The sequence below is a fragment of the Microtus pennsylvanicus genome, chromosome 4 (genome assembly GCF_037038515.1).
Source record: "Microtus pennsylvanicus isolate mMicPen1 chromosome 4, mMicPen1.hap1, whole genome shotgun sequence".
NCBI classification, from domain to species: domain Eukaryota; kingdom Metazoa; phylum Chordata; class Mammalia; order Rodentia; family Cricetidae; genus Microtus; species Microtus pennsylvanicus.
Genome location: NC_134582.1, coordinates 105659665 through 105681690, shown reverse-complemented (window position 1 = coordinate 105681690; position 22026 = coordinate 105659665). Strand labels below are relative to the sequence as shown.

The 22026-nt window shown below is 42.8% G+C and overlaps 5 protein-coding genes across 5 annotated transcripts; 4 read left to right on the top strand and 1 right to left on the bottom strand.

Moving 5' to 3' along the window:
- Window positions 1-5390: 5390 nt before the first annotated feature.
- H1-2 (H1.2 linker histone, cluster member) lies at window positions 5391-6949 on the top strand. The gene has a single exon (XM_075970047.1). It carries the CDS (start codon window positions 5425-5427, stop codon window positions 6061-6063), a length of 639 nt encoding a protein of 212 aa, XP_075826162.1. The 5' UTR covers window positions 5391-5424; the 3' UTR covers window positions 6064-6949.
- A 4814-nt stretch (window positions 6950-11763) lies between these two features.
- Window positions 11764-12245, bottom strand: LOC142848833 (histone H3). Its single transcript, XM_075971019.1, has one exon. It carries the CDS (start codon window positions 12223-12225, stop codon window positions 11815-11817), a length of 411 nt encoding a protein of 136 aa, XP_075827134.1. The 5' UTR covers window positions 12226-12245; the 3' UTR covers window positions 11764-11814.
- Window positions 12246-13492: 1247 nt separating this feature from the next.
- LOC142848832 (histone H2B type 1-B) lies at window positions 13493-13938 on the top strand. Its single transcript, XM_075971018.1, has one exon. It carries the CDS (start codon window positions 13527-13529, stop codon window positions 13905-13907), a length of 381 nt encoding a protein of 126 aa, XP_075827133.1. The 5' UTR covers window positions 13493-13526; the 3' UTR covers window positions 13908-13938.
- A 2373-nt stretch (window positions 13939-16311) lies between these two features.
- Window positions 16312-17076, top strand: LOC142848831 (histone H2A type 1-E). Its single transcript, XM_075971017.1, has one exon. The coding sequence runs from the start codon at window positions 16357-16359 to the stop codon at window positions 16747-16749; it is 393 nt and encodes a 130-aa protein (XP_075827132.1). The 5' UTR covers window positions 16312-16356; the 3' UTR covers window positions 16750-17076.
- Window positions 17077-17517: 441 nt separating this feature from the next.
- Window positions 17518-18353, top strand: LOC142848830 (histone H3). The gene has a single exon (XM_075971016.1). The coding sequence runs from the start codon at window positions 17586-17588 to the stop codon at window positions 17994-17996; it is 411 nt and encodes a 136-aa protein (XP_075827131.1). The 5' UTR covers window positions 17518-17585; the 3' UTR covers window positions 17997-18353.
- The last annotated feature ends 3673 nt before the right edge of the window (window positions 18354-22026 follow it).

The following is a 22026-nucleotide window of genomic DNA, read 5'->3' as shown; positions in this document are numbered from 1 at the left end:
TTAACTCATCTGAGGTTAAACATTCAGAAAAGACAAAGCTGAATTGAATTCAGATAATGCTGCTATGATCCAACATAGATAGGCTTTTGACTAATTTACAATGTTGTTTAGTGAAATTACAAAGAAAACACAGCTGCTACTATTAACCATGAAAAGTATATTTCATGGATTGATTGCTACAAATCTTAGATCAGCTAGCTTAATAAGAATTTGGTCACATCAGAAGTTCTGTCTAATGTTAACAGATTGCGATAAATTTAGGAATATATGCAGAGTGACGAAACGTCATGGTTCTTCTTCCAAGTTAACCAGGCAAGTTAACCTCCTGTCGTCAAAAGCATGATCTGCCTAGAATGGAGGAATCAGAGACAGAGGGATTGTGTGCGGGTCTTCACAAGCTTGCAGAGTGCACATATAGCAGTGTAACTGTGGGAGCAGACCCTTATGTGGAGAGTGATAGTTTTGCATTATTTATTCATCTATTGGTCCCCCAATGCATACCCACATTTGTTTACACCTGTGCAAGCACACACAGGCATACACACCTCATTCCTTCCCATGTTTGATGACCTTGTGCCATCTCTTCTTAGTAGGATAACACCTGGCTTCTGGGACCTTTGGAACGCATCTAAGAAGAGAACCAGTAATCAGAAAGAACGAGACAGCTTGTTGGACTTGATCTGCTCTCATCCGTTTCTCCAAATCCAGGAGAGGACTACCTTTCTCAGAATCATGCCCACAACAGAGGGTTCTTATATCTTTTGGGTCTAGTGGGAATAACTGTTAAATGCGGAGTTTCTGAATGAGCCTACTCCAAAGCTAGAAGGGGAACACTTCATTACTGAAGCCTCACTGTTTTCTAAGTGGAAATTGTTGCTCAAGAATTGAGCAGGGTCCCTGGCATATGAATGGAGGAAGTGGAATTAAAACCAAACCTGGTTGCTTCAAAACTGTTTCTCTCTATCCCCAATATCACTAGTAAGTTGTAAAGTCCACCCACAAGCAACCTTACACATTTTGGGTCAGCCTTGGATGGCCTTCTGAATTGGCTAAAGCAGGAAGAACTTCCAGCAGATGTTGTGTGGTTTCTTTACCTACCCAGTAGAAAATATGTAGTGAAGAATACATAGCATACGTGTGAATGACATATAGTGATAAATGCATTTAATAAACTTTATATCTTACAGGATTATCAAATAAATCATGGTTCCCAACTATTGAATTACTTAATTTAATACCCAGCTTCAATTACTAAAATGGTGCCTACCACAGGTTTAATATGTCAAAAGATTTTCAGAGGACTTGCTAAATTATTGAAGTAGAAAAGGGCTTGAAATTTAAGAACTTGAGGACCACTAGGTTAAGCTATTCTCCTTGTTTGTTTTCTTTTTGAGACAAGTTTCACATAGTGTAGGCTGGTCTTGAACTCCTGACCCTCCAGCCTCCCTAACACCAGTCCTGGACTGACAGCCTCCTTGCTGGGCATAAGCAGTTCTATGTTACAGTTTCATAACTGAATCGCCAACTACTTAAGAAAAAGGTTTAGCCCACACATTATCCTCCTAAAAATCTTTCTTTTTCTTTTGGACCTGCACTTGTCTGTGCACGTCCTACAGGTGCCTGTCCTTGAGAGTAGACACTTTCCTTGCTTGATCTTTATCTTCACAGCAGTTGTTCTACGCATAAATGAGCACGCAGTGTCCAGTGCAGTTTCCACAGCGTGTTGGCAGTGCAGGATAACAAAACAATGTCTTCGTATATTTAGCACAATCTGTACATCATATTTCCTATTAAAAAAAACAACCACTGTGTGAGAATGCACTGGCCCTGATCAAGGTGATTATCTAATTTATGTCGGCCTCTTATATAGATAAGCTTAGACAGGAGAAGTATAAAAAAATGTATATTGTCATGATTGACAAATCTGTTTCTTTGGAAGGTGAACTTGAGGTTTTGAAACTGTTTTAAAGTCTTTTGAAAAAAGTTGGAAGGAGGAGGAGATGGAGGAAGAGAAGGAGAAGGTTTATCCCAGGGTTCTGTCAACAATTTCAAAGTGTCAGGGGAAAGTTTAGCAGTGTGTCTCTCTTTTTGCAATTCTCGACTTGGATTAAGTTCCTCCTGTTTGTTTTACTACTATGGTGTATTTCGCTTTTGCATTTGATGGCGCACCAGGGAATAAAAGATCAGTAATTTAGCTCTTGGCCCTTCAGATGCTCAAGTATTTTGGGAAAATATTGGAGCTAATGTTTGATCTTATAACTGTTAGACAACTGCATGGAGAAATTGAGAAAAAACAGAAGCACTGAGAATGCTAACTGCAGAAATTATGAGACTGAGGTAAGAAAACACACTACAAGGCTCTAAATCTGACATCACTTACACATTTCTTCTTATGCTGCAACAATTGTCTCACAGTGCACCAGTTAGCATTTATCATTCTGAAGCGTGCATTGCTAATAAGATGTCTGTGGCTTTTAGCATCATCCCCTGATGCTGATGTATTAGGAAAAAGCAGGTTCCGATCACTCAAAGTTGGGATCTATACTAGTATCTGTTGGGGGATATACGTTGGTTAACTAATAGTGGTTAACTAGTTACCTATAAAAGCTGCTCCAAGCCCACTCTGCCATGTTGGAGGGAGGAACTGGAAAAGAAAAGGTGTCAGCTCCCATTCCTTATACTTGTCCTAACTACTCTCACCCTCCTATGAGTGTATCTTGCTGCTAAGCTTTCTATGTTTCCAGCTCCTTACAGATTAGACAGTACATTATCTATATATTTAACTCTGCCCAGCATGGGAACACAGCCTGAACATGGCAAAAACTTAGCTACCTGTAATCTTCATCATACATACAATGTACAAGATTTCATGACAATCACCACAATGTTTCATCAGTGACCTCATTTCATGGGGAGGTCATATCCTTAATCTGAACTTTGCCTGGAGCTCATATTAATAAAGTTTTCTTGCCCACAAGCTATTCGACTTATTTCAAAATCTAAGACTCCATGGGACACTTATTAAGTCTCAGGTTGCTTTGAAGTTGATGTTCCAAATCTTATATTTTCCATTGTAGAGGGTGACTTCTGAAGATTCTGATTGGATGACCTTAGGAGAGGCTGACTAATCAAGCACTAGCATATAATTTTTGAAAAGTTAAGAATGTGACTCACATGTAAATACATGTGGTAAGCTCGTATATCTGTTGAAGGATGATTGAACTCATCAGTGAGTAAGCACGCTGGATGACAAAGTTAGTTCAAAGAAGCCTATAGAAGATAAATAAGGTGTGTATTTACTCACGGAAGGAAAGAGTGCCCCACGAAGACTGAGAAGTCAGAGATACCATTTAGTATTGCCCAGTCCAAACATAACCTTCAGAGTTATCTTTTCTATTGCAAAAATTATTTTGCATTAACACCGGTCAAAACTTATTAATGAATTGCATTTAAAGAGCTATGATTTGATTGACTCAGCTTGAAGGGTCATAATAAGTAAATGAATCACAGACTCAGATTTAAATATAAGTGGCTAATTTACAGTGAAGGGAAGCAAGCGAGAGCGAGGGAGCTGGATTGCACACAGCTATTTTCCCCGGGGAGATGAACCCTTATCAGATGGATTAAGGCATTCACTCACTTATCCCCTCATTCCCCACACAATCAGAGCAAGTGACACGTTCTTATTTCTGTTACCAAACCATATCGGTATGTTGAAGGTTGCATACTTGGAAGAAAGTCTCACAAGTCTCATTCCAAAGTGCACACGTTACGGCAGCCCTACAGTGCTTCTACTGCTGGCAGTTCATCCATCCCTAATCTCATTAGGCTGTTAATTCCCAGAGGACACCAGCCTCCTAGATGCTGTTTCTAAATGCTAAGCAAATGTTATTAAGTGAGCCCACAGGCTCCCTCTCAGGCTTAGAAAACATGCTTTGTTTTGCAAACATCCCTGAATGCAATTTGTATAACCTTGCGACTTTACCACACTTTAATGCTAACAAGCTCACCACATACTTTCCTGTAGACATATACCCGAATAGAGATTTCTGATAGAATTAGGGGAATTTCCTTTGCTCCTAAATATAGAATTGGATTAATTATACAAGAGTTTGACTTGCATTTTCTCTAGCAAAAAAAAAACAACATTGTAATTAATTCACTTCACTAAGGGTGAAATATGAAACTGAAGATTTTAAACTAACGAAGCAAGTTTGAATAGGATACAGATTGCCCTATTTAGAGGAGCTGAGACGAGGTGACGGAGAGCTGTCCTCTAAAGATGGCATGACAATTTGTACTTATCTTGTTGCTTATCTTTCTGTTAAAAATTCACTACATTTTTTCGATTTCACCAGATTTGTTAAAGTCAAACGTATCCCGTACAGCCAGTAGCTTTATTTCTAACTGCACCTTACAATCTCCAAATACAGAAGGCCCTTCTCTAACAAGGCAATCTTTTTCTAAACTAGAATTTTCATGCTCTGAAATTCTGTGCTGCAGCAAAAGTATTTGCTCGTTGCTTTAAAAACAGATCTTTCAAAGTCTCGAACTGACACTTTTTTGGGAGGGGGTGAGCATGCAGGCTTATGGGGGTCCTTTCCTTTTTCATTATCTCTATTCTTCAGGGTTAGACCCCCTACCTTGCAAAACTCAGAGGGGAAACAAGAGCTTTAAAATACAGCCCTGTGTTTCCCCTTTGGAGAAGGGAAAAAGGTGCCCCGCCCCCACTAGTGAAAAGGATTTTACGGTATCTTTAAATCAGATATTTAAATCCTTAGCCCCCCACCACATGGTACACCCCCAAGGCCTATGAACCCCCCTCGCAACCTGCCCAAACTGCTTTAGACTGGAAATCCCAGTCCTAGTCCGCGGTTATGGTGGGTCCATACTCAGAAGTCACCAAGGACTTGTGTTACTTCCCTTGCGAAGAAACAGAATAATCGTGAAAATTTAGGCGGAAATCGTTTCGTTTTTGCTCCTAAATTAAGGGAAGCATGTGCCCTATAATCCCAGAGAAAAAGAACTTTCAGGGGCAAAGGAGCGACCAGGTAATTTAGAAGAAAAACAGAAAGTGGTCTCTGTTTGCCTGGGACTTCCTCTGGAGTTGGGGGAGTTAGGGACTCCTAGAAGCGTCGTCTTTGGGGATGAGGAAAAAATAAACAGATATTCCGAAGCCTGAGGCTTCTCGGATCCGTTACCGACCAAAGTCGAGAGATTTGGTGCAAGACATTTTAATATTTTCTTCTTTTTGTGAAGTGTAACAAACACAAGTTGGGCGCAGCGCGGCTGCTCTGAGCTTGCCAGCCAGGCAGGCCGCTGGAGCACCAATCAGCGCGCGCCTGCGCTCTATATATACGGCGGCGGGGCCCTTGCTACTCTATCGGCGTATTGCCACTAGTTCCTGACTTTCGGATCGTCAACATGTCGGAGACCGCTCCTGCCGCCCCCGCTGCCGCTCCCCCTGCGGAGAAGGCGCCTGCCAAAAAGAAGGCTGCCAAGAAACCCGCAGGGGCTCGACGCAAGGCGTCCGGACCCCCGGTGTCCGAGCTCATCACCAAGGCCGTGGCCGCCTCCAAGGAGCGCAGCGGCGTGTCCCTGGCCGCGCTCAAGAAGGCGCTGGCGGCCGCCGGCTACGATGTGGAGAAGAACAACAGCCGCATCAAGCTGGGGCTCAAGAGCCTGGTGAGCAAGGGCACCCTGGTGCAGACCAAGGGCACCGGCGCCTCTGGCTCCTTCAAGCTCAACAAGAAGGCGGCTTCCGGCGAGTCCAAGCCCAAAGCCAAGAAGGCGGGCGCGTCCAAGGCTAAGAAGCCCGCGGGTGCAGCCAAGAAGCCCAAGAAGGCAACCGGTGCTGCCACACCCAAGAAGGCCGCCAAGAAGACCCCGAAGAAGGCCAAGAAGCCCGCGGCTGCTGCCGTGACCAAGAAAGTGGCCAAGAGTCCAAAGAAGGCTAAGGTTGCCAAGCCCAAGAAGGTCAAGAGTGCGTCCAAGGCTGTGAAACCGAAGGCTGCCAAGCCCAAGGTTGCTAAGCCCAAGAAGGTTGCAGCCAAGAAGAAGTAGGCTGTCTACCTCCTAAACCCAAAAGGCTCTTTTCAGAGCCACCACTTCCACTTAAAGAGCTGTGACATTTGTGTAGTAACTCCTTCCTCCTTGCGTTCCGCTGAAGCAGGTTGCGTGGGATGGATCAGTCAGCAGCTCTTCGGGGTGGGGTTCCCTGTTTCACCTAGGGTGATGATGCTGAGCTGTCGGCTGGGAGGCCGAGAAGGGCTGGTGTGAGCCCCATGGCTGTCAACAGCAAAGAGCCACCCCTTGGCGCTAGCCAGCGTTGGGCTGTAGGTTATTTGAAAGTTCCGCCCTGCGTACGGGTTGGTTCTCTCCAGCTCAGGACTTTAGCCCTTAGTTTGATTGGGCGCCAGTCGGTGTTGCGTTCTCTAGAAGCTTTAGCTTCTTGCATGGAGGAAACGCATCCCGTACCCTTTCCCTGAGCGGTTTGTGGGCTCAGCGTCTCCTGGGAGTGTTTGATGGCGCCGACGAATGGACTTAGACATTTAAGCGATAGAGCTGCGGAAAGGACCCACTCACTCAGTTATGCCGGACCTGGGACTGAGGTTTCTCTTACTTTCGGTTTGCTACAGCAAGGGAGTGGTGGGTCGAACTGCGTCACAACCTTGGTCAGCCATTTTTTTTTTCTAAAAAGGCAATAACTTGCGGGTTGTTTGACTTGTTTTGCCTTCTTTTGACACAGGCTCTCCTTTTTAGATTGTTCTCGAACTGGCATTGTACTTAAGTTGTAGATATTTGTCGACTAACGGTCGACCTCGCATTACATACTGAGGTTTCTTGCTATGCTCTGTGCAGTCCAAAATATTTATTATAGAATAAATTACTGTCTGTTGACGATGTATTGGAATGCGTCCAATAAAAGCCTTTAGTTTTTATTATTGGGGAGTCTTTCATGCCTGCCGCCTTTTTTCTAGATAGGGTGATTGAGATTCTCGTTTTTCATCAAATCGGAACAGATTTTTTGCTGAAGCTTAGATCACTGCTGGTGTTTCCTACAAAAATGGGTAGCATGCCTTTTAGAGACCTACAACAGGCATTTCCACAATTGTGGATCCAGTGTTTATTTCAGTGTCCAAGTTTATTACCTGGGAAAGCCAGGAGATGAAGAAAGGAAAAGTCTAGTTTTCTCCCAGTGTTTTTGGCTCCTCAGTTTAAATAAACAGCTTTTTTAGTGCAAGGCATAGTAAACAGATCCTTCCTACCCCACACCCTCAGGACTGTCTGTGAACTCTCAATTCTTCCCAGCTTTTGTTTCATGTTTGCCATAGGCTAAATTCCTTGGCTTTTAGTCCCTCTGGTAGTCTCTAAAATAGAATTATCGTCTTGATTCAATATGGAGGGTACTTAACACATAGCAAGGATTCAAATATTGTTTGCTAAATCGGTATGTTTTAGCAAATAGGGGATGAGAATTAATTCCTTCCCCCAGCCCCCCCCCCCCCCCCAGCGATAGTTATTTAGTTGTTCAGGGCACTGAACAAGCTAATACCACTGAAATGTGTCCCCTTGTTTCTATTTTGTGAAATAGGTCTCATCCTGTCTTTAGCCCAGACTGGCCTTAAACTTGTGGCCTTCCTACCTCAAGCTTCCTGTAGTTGGGATTAAGGTCTTTGCCACCATGCCCAGTTATTTTCTTTTCCTTTGTCCCTCCCTTCTGTCCTTTCTTTCCTCCTCCTCCGGCTCCTGCTCCTGCTCCTGCTCCTCCTCCTCCTCCTCCTCCTCCTCCTCCTCCTCCTCCTCCTCCTTTTCCTCCTCCTCCTCGTTTCTTTTTAGTGTTTTAATATGTTTTTTGAGATGTTCTCTAGTATCCCCTCACTCAGAAAAAAGCTTCTTGGCATTTTGATTGAGATTGTGTTTTAAAAAATGTGGAGCTAGCATAGTTTCTTATGCAACAACAAAACCGTGTTTTTTCTTTCTGTTTAGGTATTTATCTCCCTAGAAGTCTTTAAATTTTCTCCAAATGTCTTGATGGTCGTCTTACTTTTAATCCTATAGGCATCTTTACAGCTGTTGGCAATAGTACTTTATGAGATTTGATTCCTTAAGGGACATCCCAGGAAGTGGACATTAAAACTACTAAGTTATTGAAGCAAATGAATTAACAATTTTAGGACAGGTCTGTCCATTGATACATAAGGTGAGCACAGATGTAACCCATACAAAACTTTAAAATCTAAAAGCAGTATTTATAAGGGGAAAAAAAACCACAACAAGTAAAATCCATTTTAAATCTACTACATCGAAAATGTCATTTAATGTAAAGTGAATATAAAATAGGCAATATGCTACATTTTTTGGGTTTTGCATTGCATCTTTGTGATACATGTATTTTTTATGAAGACTGGATGTCTGAGTGTTCCTGATTTCATTGGAGCCAGTTGAGATAATCAGAAATTTTCTATTCAAAATGGAATTGAGTTGGATGTGATGGCAAGGCTAAACCCAACCACCTGGAGACTGAGGCAGCAGGATCTCTGTGAGTTTAGATAGCCTGGTCTAGTGAGTTCTAGTCCCGGCAGGTAGACATAGTTGAGACACTGAATCAAAAATAAATCAATAAAGAATTAAAAGATGGTGACTGCGGCTCCTCTTCTGAGCCATTAGAAAGGAGAAACCAAATCTGTTGAGCAGAATGGTAAAATAGAGCAAAATTACAGGGAAGGACTAGATAAAAGATGTGCAGGGCTATATCTTCTCCTCCCCGCATCTGAGTTTCCCAGTTCCTTCCTGAGCCCTGTGAACTCCTGTCCCTAGAAATGCCTCACTGACCTGAATCAAATCAAGTTGTTGCAATTGTGGATGCTAAAAGTAACCCAGGCGTGGTGGCTCATCTGTAAAGTCAGCACCTAGGGAGCTGATGTAGGAGGAGCTGGAGTGGTCCACCAGACTGAGCTACTTAGCAAAATCTTGCCTGAAAGAAAAACAGAAAAACTGCTGGGTGTGGTGGCCACACCTTTAATTTCAGTACTTGGGAGGCAGAAATAGGTGGATCTCCCTCTAGAACGTTACAATTCTCCCACCTTTTTATTTTTTAATTTTTTATATTTTTAATGGTCTTTACTTTTTTCCCTTTCCTTCAACACAAGTGCTTCAGTAGGTGACTGCCTTACGTTTGACCAGCTCTTTATTTGAGCCTAAAAATAGTTTAAGAATTTTTTTCCTTGGTTTATGTTTATGAGATTGTCACCAAGGACTCTCCCTTTACTTTTGAGTCTCTGGTGACTTCTGAACTGATAGGGCTCAGATGAACAGGAGAAAAAAATTCCTGGTGTCATGCATATCCTTAAAGCACAGAAAAGTTCAGAAGAGTTCACAGAAAAGGAATAAAACTCAAAGATGTAGTTAGAACTGAGAAACTTAGAATAAATTATGGTAGCCCAGGAAATTGGGGTTCAGGTTTTAGGAGATGACACAGGTGGTAAAGAGAACCATTCCTACCCTCTTAAGAGTTATGCTCTCTGAGTAAAGCCTTGTATGGTCGCCCTCTTCACATCCAGAGTGATAGAAATTGCTTTCTGTTTCCAAGTAGAGATTCCTTCACCAGGCAACGTTATTTTAGTTTAGAGAGGAAAACCGATTTTTCCTGCGTGTACTGATTTTCAGTTCAATATAATCCTCATGCCAACATTCTCTTTTCTTTCCAAGCTTATATCTATTCTTACTAATTTTATAATTTCCAACAATTAGATATACTATTACTTTTCCCTAGGCCTAAAGCTAACAGGTAATTGAGCTACATAAACTGGAAGGAAATGTGGACAAGAGCTTTGCATTTGAAATCCAGCTAGAGAGGAACAGAAGCCATGCATGCAGGGTTACACTGTCAGAGCATTTGAGGAACTCAGGAATTAGGGGCTGCTGGCAGCAGCACTTAGAGCTAGCATTACCTGAGCACTCATTTGTAGTAAGTTAAACACAGTAGGTGTTTATTATACACTTATTTCACAACACAGACTTGGCATAGCACATTTAGGTGGGTGTTATTATTACTCCCATTTTAGAGATTATGAATGGAGGTTTGGCAAGACTAAGGATTCAATTAGTTAGCTTCTGATCTATGAGTCAGTATCATTATCTTCTATATAGTAATAACTTCCACAAAACTATATGAAACATATATTTAATTAAAAATTTCTAATCTTGCATTAAAGCCAAAAGAAACAACTGAAGCCTATTTTAATGCTGTCAACCTAGGATAAACAAATATTTAAATAAATAATTTGAAATATTTTGTCAACTTTTTCCATATGAAGTCTTTGTAATCAGCAATACACTTTACACTTAAAGCACAATTTGAACTAGACTAGCTAAATTTCAAATACTTATCTGCTATACAGTTCTCATAGTAAATAGTATAGGGAAAATAATACTCTGGGGTAGTATCTAGCCATTTCCAGGGAAACTGACTCCACTGTGGTTCTGCATTTTAGAGAGCATCATTAATATTTTTGCATCTTACTGGCTCATCTATGTCTCTTCACACCAGCTCTGGTTAAATTCAGAATCGAATGCAGGCCAGTCTATCACAACTTCTTTTGTCTATCTGGAGGCAGCCTTATATCTGAAATGGAATCACCTTTGAAGAAGATGAAGTAGAAATTGTGTTTGATCATCCATTTTGATACAAGCCAATTTAACAGAAGATATTAATTGTATTTGTTTGCTGTGAGACTGGTTGGTAACATCTGCCAGCCGTTAACTTACTAAAATCCCTTAGTCTGAAGTGGGAGAAAATGATTTGATAGCTAGTAATAATTACAAGTAACATTTCAAGCTAAATTTCTATTTGTTTCTTTTGAGACAAGATGTCCCGTTGTTGCCCATGTTAACCCAGAATTCGCCCGTGACAGCCAGGCCTAAAATTCCTTATCATCTTGCTTCAACATCCTGATGATGCTAAGGACTTGATTCAATACTGGATGAATCTATAAAGTGTTCTAATGTTATAGCAGGGATTTCACTTGAGGTCAAGAGTGTTCAGATTGCTCGTGTAATTATCACCACATGCTTTCTCCCCACTCTCTCAGGGAATGGCCTCACCGTCTAAAGGACTCTAAAAAGCAAGAGTCTCAAAGCAGATGAGCTCTGCAAAGTAAAATGTAAACCAAGTATGGGATGCAGGTGGGGAGCCATGTATGATTTGAGAAAGCCAAAACTTAGAGACAAATTTACCAGGAAGTTAATGAAAACCAAGCGTCTGACCTCTCAATTCCAAGGCCGGGGATTTGAGTCCTAAATCTGTACTCATTCCGTTGTTTGGTATTACATAATGAATATAACTTTATTATGTATTGTAGTCATCTTGACTTGGGTTTTTTGTATACAGTGTGTATACGAAATATCTTACCAGGAACCAAACAGAATGGTATGTGAGTAAAACAGCTTTGTTAAACTATGCATATTTCCCAAAATTATATTACCAACATATTCACAGGCTACCTAGATTTAGATATTTAATATCTACATTTCCTGACTTGATGATTCTATCCAGAAGGTGGAAGACTCAGCTGTGTTATTTGGATGGCTTTAACACAAAACACAAAGCCTATCCCATATAGTTACTTTGTAGTGCAGAGTATCCTAATCTTTGGACTACAAACGTTTGAGAAACAGGACTAAGAATAACAGGATATAAAACCAGTAGTGACCATTGAACGCAACATAAAAGGGCTACAGCACAATTAGATGAAAATTTGGGTGGCTCTTAAAAGAGCCTTTTTTTTTTTAAAGAAAACGAGTATGACTATATTATGCCCTCTCCCCGCGGATGCGGCGGGCCAGCTGGATGTCCTTGGGCATGATGGTGACGCGCTTGGCGTGGATGGCGCACAGGTTCGTGTCCTCAAACAGACCCACCAGGTAGGCCTCGCTGGCCTCCTGCAGAGCCATGACGGCCGAGCTCTGGAAGCGCAGGTCGGTCTTGAAGTCCTGCGCGATCTCGCGCACCAGACGCTGGAACGGCAGCTTGCGGATCAGCAGCTCGGTCGACTTCTGGTAGCGCCGGATCTCGCGCAGCGCCACGGTGCCGGGCCGGTAGCGGTGGGGCTTCTTCACGCCGCCGGTGGCCGGGGCGCTCTTGCGGGCGGCCTTAGTGGCCAGCTGCTTGCGCGGGGCTTTGCCGCCGGTGGACTTGCGAGCGGTCTGCTTAGTACGAGCCATAGTTGCGAAGAACACTACACAACTGTAGTGGAGGAAGGGAAATCTTGCCCTTAAATATACTTAGAAACGTTCTGATTGGCCTTGAAACTTTCGAAAGTCCCGCGCCACAAACTCATTGGCTGAGTAATATTCGGAGTGCCCGGCAGAGTTAAGAGTATCTGATTGGCTCCAAAGTTACAGAGAAACTCCTCGCCAAAAGAGAAAAAGTAAAGTATCTGATTGGTTAAATTATTCTGACACTCTCATATTACTCTTCATTTTTTTTTAAAAAAAAATTAGGTCTTTTTTAAAAAACAAATTGTTCTGTGTATCCTTTGAAATCCAGCAAGCCCGAGCGCCTTTACCATGCTCCATTTCCTGTTTCGTGGTCTTATTGTTTTATCACGGTACAATATTAGGGGTTGGTTAAGGAAAAATCACGCCAGTACTCAGAAACAAGTATCCCACAGCCTTAGTGTGGAGTGTTAGCGCATAGCCTTACCAACCTCCAAATTTCAGACAAATAATGTAATACTTTGTTTTGTAATAAATTGTAGACTGTGAGTTTTGACTTTGGAGTGCAACATGCCTTTCCTACAGTCATGTATTAACGGTACCCTATTAATCACATTGTTTTGTGAAAAGTGCATAGCTCTCAAGTGAGTCTTTACATATGTTGCTGCTAACTCCTGACTTTTCGTGTTGGTTCTATTTTTCCCTTGGCTTTGTGGTGGCCCTGGATCCTCTTGGGCAGCAGCAGAGCAGAACTTTGCCCAGCGTGATGATGCGCTTATTCTCGTCGTCGCGGGCCGCGTTGCCAGCCTCCTCCAGGATCTCGGCCGTCAGGTACTCCAGCACTGCCGCCAGGTACACCGGGGCGCCGGCGTCCAAGCGTTCCGAGTCGTTGCCCTTGCGGAGGAGCCCGCGCACGAGGCACACAGGGAAATGCAGATCAGAAGGGAAGAACGGATGTTGGCCTTGGAGCAAGACTCGCAGCCCCGCTTATCTCAAGAGTTCATTACAGAAGACACGTAAACAGTGAATAATCAAGATTTTAATTTAAGGAGAAATTCTTATAGATTATGCCAAGTAATAAGAGAGAGCAGTCCTATTGGTCAAGTTAACCTTTTTTTGTCCAATAAAAAATAAGGATTTGGATCCTTCATTTGCCTAAAGCCGGCCTTTTTGCAAAAAATTTTAATTTTTATCCAATCAGACGTGAGTACTTTTACGGCTTCATTTGAATTTCAAGACTATAAATAAAACCATCCTGACCTGATTCTTTTTTCCCATTCTAGGACTTCCTATTGGGTCTGTAAAGGATGCCTGAACCCTCCAAGTCAGCTCCAGCTCCTAAGAAGGGCTCCAAGAAAGCCATCACAAAAGCTCAAAAGAAGGATGGAAAGAAGCGCAAGCGCAGCCGCAAGGAGAGCTACTCGGTGTACGTGTACAAGGTGCTGAAGCAGGTCCACCCCGACACCGGCATCTCTTCCAAGGCCATGGGCATCATGAACTCGTTCGTCAACGACATCTTCGAGCGCATCGCGGGCGAGGCGTCGCGCCTGGCGCATTACAACAAGCGCTCGACCATCACGTCCCGGGAGATCCAGACGGCCGTGCGCCTGCTGCTGCCCGGGGAGCTGGCCAAGCACGCCGTGTCCGAGGGCACCAAGGCCGTCACCAAGTACACTAGCTCCAAGTGAGCGCACCGACCTTACTCTTAACCCAAAGGCTCTTTTCAGAGCCACCCACTCTATCAAAACAAGAGTTGTAATTGGTGTCTTTGCACTTAAATTCCCTTTCATGTAAAGGAAAGAAGTTGGGTATTTCCCCCAAATTTTTTGTCTTAAATTATGTGTGAGTCAGGTTTTAAATTTTAAGTTTCTGAAACCATGGTACCTACTTAAAATACCACTACCAACAGTTTCATATAGACGTGGTAGGCAAACTGAGACAGCTTCTTAAACCATAAAAATACATTTTGACACTTCCCTATGCACTTTATGGGGAATATTGGAAGTGGGATTTGTGGATTCTGTGACGAACATAGGGTATCTCCATACCTATTCCCTAGCTGCTCTCCAAAAGTTCTATAAAAATCGTTTCCAGTTGGCAGCTGTTAACACCAACAGAATCTAACCTTTTTTTTTTTTTTTTTTGGTTTTTCGAGACAGGGTTTCTCATTCCTAAAACTGGTTGTTATAAACAATTCATTCTTATAACATTTCTTTTAGTGTGATTGCATTATTTATATCTCCTTCATTTTTCTTTCTCATTGACTAAAATAACCCATGCCTCTCAAAATTCAGTGTCATCAAATAATTTTGAAAATACCAGGTCAGCCGGGCGATGGTGGCGCACGCCTTTAATCCCAGCACTCGGGAGGCAGAGGCAGGCGGATCCCTGTGAGTTCGAGACCAGCCTGGTCTACAGAGCTAGTTCCAGGACAGGCTCCAAAGCCACAGAGAAACCCTGTCTCGAAAAAGAAAAAAAAAAAAAAAAGAAAATACCAGGTCAACCCATAGGGGATTTCTTAAACCACTCCCCACCTTAGTCATCTAAATACACAAGCTACAAAAGAAGCTCAACTTTGATGAGTCCCTCTGTAAACCTAAAGCAGGGAAATATTACCACAAGAAAGACTGCATGGTAAGACCAGACATTGGTATGTATTGTCCATTTAATACACTTGAACATATCCATATCGATCCTTTCAAAAGAGATGTGTTCTTTCTTACCTTACACTTCCATGGTCTACCGTGAAAACATCACAGAACCACCTAGATTACACTGGATTTTGGAGCAGGAATTTTTCTTTCCTGTGAAGCTGACAGACAGCTAATTTATATATGCTTTCTTCTGTTCATTCACTTGTAAATATATTTCATCGGCTTTCTTTATCAGACCATAAGTCATGGGATGTTTCCCAACCCTTGCACTCTGAAGCAGGATATGCACAAGTAGAAGAATGGAGGATAATGGGAATTTTGGAAAAGCTTAAAATGCATTGAGTTATAGTCAAGTGAAAACAGGAACACGAGAATAATGGAATTAGCTTGGCAGAAAGATGGACAAGGCTTTTCTAGGGAGCAGAGGAGTTCTTGGTACCTCACAGCCTTGCATGTTCTTTTGGATCAGTGACTACATATGTTCTCTTTGCTCTCAGTCTCCACGTGTCTATCATTTTAGTGATAAGTGACCCACTAGAAGAAAACCTACATGATATACTTGTATATCTATATATTTACGTGCCTAATTATCTACCAATCATCTATCTACTTAAGTACACACACACACACACACACACACACAGAGGCACACATATTTTTTTTCTTTTCTTTCTTTCTTTCATTTTTTTTTTTTTTTTTGAGATTTGTAGAGGTAAAACAAAGCCTGGCATAGAATCTCAAAATGTGTACTGAACCTGTTATGGGGCGCCCATCAGAGATGACCAGTCAGACACAATTTATATATAGCCAATTGAATTATTTATTCCTCAGTCCTGAGCATTTAGAGTAAGAGGATATTAAAGGCAAACCCCACATACTGGGGTATCACTCTGCAAATCTAGAGAGAGTATTTCAGCAGCTAGTAGTTCAACTGAAGTTATCTGGTTCCTAGAATACAGCTGGGTAATTTTTAATGGGATCCTACCAGGAAATGAAATTCAAATTGAACCTAAAGTGGCCTTAGCATAAACACGAAATGCAGTAAGCTCTGCACCGTCTTGCCTTGTCACGAAAACCGTAATTCTTTGTGACTCAGAACAACTCAGAAACGCCTCCTGTGTATTTGAGAACTTTTAATACCAAAATCTAGAAATTAAATGTCATTTAGTTATTTGCATTTAAGCAAAGGTTGGGAAAAAGTCAGAAGAGCTCTTGGCTCTTAATGATGAGGACCAGAGTTCAACTACTAGAACCCTCTTTTTTCCTTTTAAAATAGAAATTTAAAAAAAAATAGACCAGACAAAAGTGCCATATGCAAATTAGGAAGTCAAATTCTTAGTTTCTATTGGATGTTATGTCTTAACCAATGAGAGCAAGGCAGTCAGAATCCTTCCAGCTAGTATAAATACTTCACATTTCCACTTTGAGCGATACACCGATATTTTCTTCTCTTACTACTTCTTTCGATAACATAACTGTAGCTATGTCTGGACGTGGCAAGCAGGGTGGCAAAGCTCGCGCCAAGGCCAAGACCCGCTCCTCCCGGGCCGGCCTGCAGTTCCCCGTGGGCCGCGTGCACCGCCTCCTCCGCAAGGGCAACTACGCGGAGCGGGTGGGCGCCGGCGCCCCGGTGTACCTGGCGGCCGTGCTGGAGTACCTGACGGCCGAGATCCTGGAGCTGGCTGGCAACGCGGCCCGCGACAACAAGAAGACGCGCATCATCCCGCGCCACCTGCAGCTGGCCATCCGCAACGACGAGGAGCTCAACAAGCTGCTGGGCCGCGTGACGATCGCGCAGGGCGGCGTCCTGCCCAACATCCAGGCGGTGCTGCTGCCCAAGAAGACCGAGAGCCACCACAAGGCCAAGGGAAAATAAGTTCCTTACCTGTCTCCTTGGATTGTCCTGGTGGAAGTCACCTCAAAACAAAGGCTCTTTTCAGAGCCACCCACATTTTTCCAAAAACGAGCTGCCACCTCCGGTTGAGTTCTCTAGTACAGTGTGGTTACTCAAGGCATTTGATTACTACACGATATTCCAATCCTTCCTTTGTAACAGTTTTCGCACTGTTGTTAATCTTACTATAAGTACTTTTGGAGATACGTTTCTCCCAACGTGGTCGAGTACCAAGGTTGACAACCCGCTCCTATTCATCAACACTAAATAACCAGTAGCACCCGAGTATTTGCTGATTATTACATGGCCTTAAAGCACGCTTTACAGTTTGCATTGCTCCCAGTTTTTGCTGACACGACTTGCTTCCGTGAGACTCCTATCGGGCATTCAAGTATTTGCAACTGATTAACAGTACTCAATACTAAATTACTACAGCACCTCTCGTCAATCCCACTAAATTTATTAGATGAAATTCCTGGTTACCAAGTAGGTTCAGCCTGATCCTACTTAATGTACAAATTATTTAGCAAAATTTCTATCCATAGCAGTTATTGTGACGAAAGTGTAAAAGCGGAAGCAAAGATGGACGAGGGGCGGAAGCGCCGTGTGACGGAAGGGGTGGAGAGAGGGCAGGTTCATTCAAAAACCCGAAAGCGAGTGTTTTAATCAGGATTTAGGAGCAGAGACCGGCCAATCCCGGAAAAGCGCGGGATCGTTTGAATGTTCTTGTGTCCAATAGCGGATAGCCTGATTGTATAAAAGATGGACAGCGTACGGGAAGTTATCATATAGTATTTCTACTCTCTCTTTGTTCACTTATGGCTCGCACAAAGCAGACCGCTCGCAAGTCCACCGGTGGCAAGGCCCCGCGCAAGCAGCTGGCCACCAAGGCCGCCCGCAAGAGCGCCCCGGCCACCGGCGGCGTGAAGAAGCCCCACCGCTACCGGCCCGGCACCGTGGCGCTGCGCGAGATCCGGCGCTACCAGAAGTCGACCGAGCTGCTGATCCGCAAGCTGCCGTTCCAGCGTCTGGTGCGCGAGATCGCGCAGGACTTCAAGACCGACCTGCGCTTCCAGAGCTCGGCGGTCATGGCTCTGCAGGAGGCAAGCGAGGCCTACCTGGTGGGTCTGTTTGAGGACACCAACCTGTGCGCCATCCACGCCAAGCGCGTCACCATCATGCCCAAGGACATCCAGCTGGCCCGCCGCATCCGCGGGGAGAGGGCGTAAACTCTTGGTCAGTGCAAAGTTGAACCCAAAGGCTCTTTTCAGAGCCACCCACGTTTTCTATAAAGCAGCTGTGATTCAAAACTAATAACTTGTTTTTATGCAGGACCTAAAATATTATCCTTTATAACCGTTTCTATTTAAATAAACTTTATATTACACTGCTTGAACTGGCTAAAGAAGTAGGCCAGTCTATTTGTCTTAACCATGTACTGTGAGCAGGTTCTTTGGTACTCAGTGTTTTGTACTGATGAAACCCTTTTTATTAAGCTACAGATGCTGCTCTTTCTAGACTTTTCCACTAGGTTTCTTACACCTAATAAGAATTTGCCAAGATCTAACTTGGTTGGGTGATTTGCTTGAAGGCACTTTCTATGACCTTAAAATATGAATCCACTGCTTTTGCATACTATTTTATATGTAAGTACTGACTGGGCCCTAGTGGCTCAGGCATGTACTCCCTGGTACCACATAGGCTGAGGCGGCTGGATCACAAGTTTAAAGTTTGCTTGCCTTACAGGATTACCTCAAAGATAACCTTGGTAATTTATTAGGACCCTGTCTCAAAATCAGGACGTGCTGAGATAGAGGTCAAAGGGAGCCAACACTTTCCTAGTCAGTGTGAAGCCCTAGATTCAATTCCCAGTAAACAAAGTAAAGGTGTATTCCAGGTGTATGGTTTTTCTAGAGGCTTTTTAAGACAGCTCTACCTGGCAACTGCCTGTCATCCACAGGTGTCTCAAGGTGATGGGGTCCCTTGAAGGTCTATCATTTCAATATTTTGATTTTTAGCTGTACTGGCTTTGATGTCCCCTGCTTAAGTTTATTTTTTATATATTTTCTCCATCTATAAGAAACTAGTGTTTTCAGCGTAGGTCCTGACAGGCGAGCCCTTCCTGTTTTTCTGTAATAACATAGTCTTACATTATCCTGACTCCACAGCCCCTCCTAAAACCAAGGGTAAAAAAATGGATTCTGGATTCATTCTACATTTACTTAAGGCTTTACTAGAATTTCACAAGGAGAGCATGAGAGAGAGCAAGCGAGCGAGCAGGTTCCTTTAAAGGCTACACACCAGGGCCCTGGCACTGTAAAAGCAGCCACTTGTATGGGAAGCTCGCGCAGACTCACATTCTGCCCTTGGTGTCTGTTGTGCCATCTGAAAGGATCTTTTTCTCCATCTGAAAATGAGATCAGCACCATCTATCCTCCACGATTGTGACGGGGTATATTTGAATGCCTGGTTTCAGTCTTTCTGAATTGTCTATTCTTTTTCTTTATAGTTTAAGTTTTTTAAAAAAATCCCAAACTAGCTTCTTAAATTACTTTTTACTTGGCATAAAGTCTGCTCAGTTTATGAATAAAATAGTTACCATGTACTTAAAAATCAACAATGGAAGAAATTCAAGGTCTTTTAGGTTTGCTTTGTTTCTTTGTTTCAGCAAGGGGAATAAGTATTGCTAATAGCTCCCTATTCTCTGCCTAAAACAGGAGAAAAGAAATTGTGTTCAGCAGAAGGCTATGGATGAGATCATTGTGTACCAAACTGTCAGTCACTAAAGGCTAAGTGAATTTCAAATTGTGATTAAACATTGTTTAGCTTTCTTTAGCTTATTTACTCTCCCACAGTTGACTGTGCTCAACTTTGAATAAAAACGCTTTATTTTTGTCATTTCTTCTGGTCTTCATTTGTGTATTGTGACTTCTTGCCTTGTCCCATAAGTGATCTAAAATATATTTTTGCCAAATTCATTCTCAGGCTCAGATGGAGATCCTGACAGTAAAGCCTTACCTTTATCCATATAAAATTGAACAGACAGCATGTATTAGATACACTAGACAGTGGTTGTTCTATGAACTTTAGAAAGCATCTGTTCTCCAGGTACCACAGAGTGGTATTAGGCACAGGATGAAATTACAGCTACTGTTCTTCTTGTTGCTGTTGTTGTTGTTTGAGACAGGGTTTCTCTGTAGCTTTGGAGCCTATCCTGGAACTAGCTCTTGTAGACCATTGGCCTCGAACTCACAGAAATCTGCTTGCCTCTGCCTCCCGAGTGCTGGGATTAAAGATTTGTGTCACCACCGCCCGGCTAGTGTTCTTGAAGACAATAGTTTTTGTGAAAGTTCAAGCTCTTAAAGAAAAGGAAAATCTTATATTCAGGACACACTCTTTAGACTGAATAGTACAGTCATATACAGTGACACAAGCCTGTAACCCAGTTCTGGGAGGTTCGCCCAGAGGCTTGCAAATCCCATTCCTGGCTATATTGTGCTATGCAACATTTTCTGGAAAAAAGGAGGTGGGGGGAAGAGACAGGGAAGGGAATGGGGGCGGGGAGAAAATAGGAAATGAAAAGACCAGAAGGACGGAAGTCAACAGTAGGCCACCCAGTCTTGACCAGAAGCAACTTCCCGAGTAAGAAGTGTCTCAGAAAAATCAAGCATGCAGGAAAAAAGTGAGGAGAAATTCATGAACTTGAACCACACACTTGGAAAAGCTGGGATATGAATGCCAACACACCAGAGGAAAAAGGACAAAAAGAACTTTTCAAACAATTTTTAAAACTCCATCCCTGAAATACAAACCAGGATCTGACATTGTCTTATACTTTACCATGTGATTAGAAGCAGTGCCAGACACTACTGTGATGAAGCCCATCACACAGGGTTCGTTTCAGCTTCCACTTTCACATCACTGGCCATCACTGAAGTTAGGACACGAATTTACTCAGTGCAGAAACCTGGAAACAGGAGCTGCTGCAGAGACCACAGAGGGGTAATGCTTACTGACTTGCTTCTCATGGCTTACTTTCTTAGCGAACACAGGACCACCAGCCCAGAGATGGTACCTCCCACAATGAATCCCTAATTAAGAAAATGTCCTACAGGCTTCCCCAGCCTGACCTTACCGAGGCATTTTCTCAACTGAGGCTTCCTCTTCCATGATGACTCCAGCTTGTGTCAAGTTGGCCTAAAATTAACCGGCACAAATATTAACAAGTAAACATATTTAAACAGTACTTCTTTGAAACAATTACATTTTAACTAACATATTACCCAATCCAGTTCCCACAAAATACTGGTAGCATTATCAGATGAGTTGTTTAGGTAAAAGAGAGAAAGGGAAAACTACCAGTGCACATATCTATCAATTCATCCCTTTGAATGAGGAATACACTATAGGTGTGGCGAATCACACCTCCGTCATCTTGAAGTCCTGCTTAGGACTACAAATTAAATTAAGAGAATAGAAGCAGCAAGCATTTAACAGTTTTACTGCTCTTATTCAAAACAGTAGTCGGGCAGTGGTGGAGCGTGTCTTTAATCCCATGGGAGGCAGAGGCAGGCAGATCAAAGCTAACCTGGTATACAAAGTGAGTTCCAGGACAAAAAGGGCTACACAGAGAAACTCTGTCTCCAAAACCAAGCAAACAAGCAAGCAAGCAAGCAAACAAGCAAAAATCCAAAGCAGCAGAATCCACTACATACAGAAACAGGCAAAGGAACAAATGTAACGATTTGACAAAGCAGAGGGGCTTCAGCTACGCTAAGGTATTTTTTTGTTTGTTTGTTTGTTTTTCGAGACAGGGTTTCTCTGTGGCTTTGGAGCCTGTCCTGGAACTAGCTCTGTAGACCAGGCTGGTCTCTAACTCACAGAGATCCGTCTGCCTCTGCCTCTGCCTCCCGAGTGCTGGGATTAAAGGCGTGCGCCACCTTCGCCCGGCGTACGCTAAGGTATTTTAACAAGGTTTACTGGCACTGATTCTGCCTCAGTTCCTCCTAGTAATAAAAAGGTTTTATTTTGTTCTTTTACTATCTTTCACATCAGAATTTTCACTTCCAAGAAACAATAATAATGTTTTCTTTTGGCACCAGGTGTGTGTGTGTGTGTGAGTGTAATGCTTTGAGCATACATGATTTAGAGTAGTATATGTTTTAACACCTTCAAGTACTGGACCATAAATGCGTGATTCTTTGTTAGAAAATACATACAAAAATATAACTTAGATTAAAATAGTGGTATAGTGCAAGC

What these genes read in the sequence shown, in the direction of transcription:
- H1-2 (XM_075970047.1), top strand. Translation starts at nt 5,425, where the DNA reads ATGTCGGAGACCGCTCCTGCCGCCCCCGCTGCCGCTCCCCCTGCGGAG.
- LOC142848833 (XM_075971019.1), bottom strand. Translation starts at nt 12,225, where the DNA reads ATGGCTCGTACTAAGCAGACCGCTCGCAAGTCCACCGGCGGCAAAGCC.
- LOC142848832 (XM_075971018.1), top strand. Translation starts at nt 13,527, where the DNA reads ATGCCTGAACCCTCCAAGTCAGCTCCAGCTCCTAAGAAGGGCTCCAAG.
- LOC142848831 (XM_075971017.1), top strand. Translation starts at nt 16,357, where the DNA reads ATGTCTGGACGTGGCAAGCAGGGTGGCAAAGCTCGCGCCAAGGCCAAG.
- LOC142848830 (XM_075971016.1), top strand. Translation starts at nt 17,586, where the DNA reads ATGGCTCGCACAAAGCAGACCGCTCGCAAGTCCACCGGTGGCAAGGCC.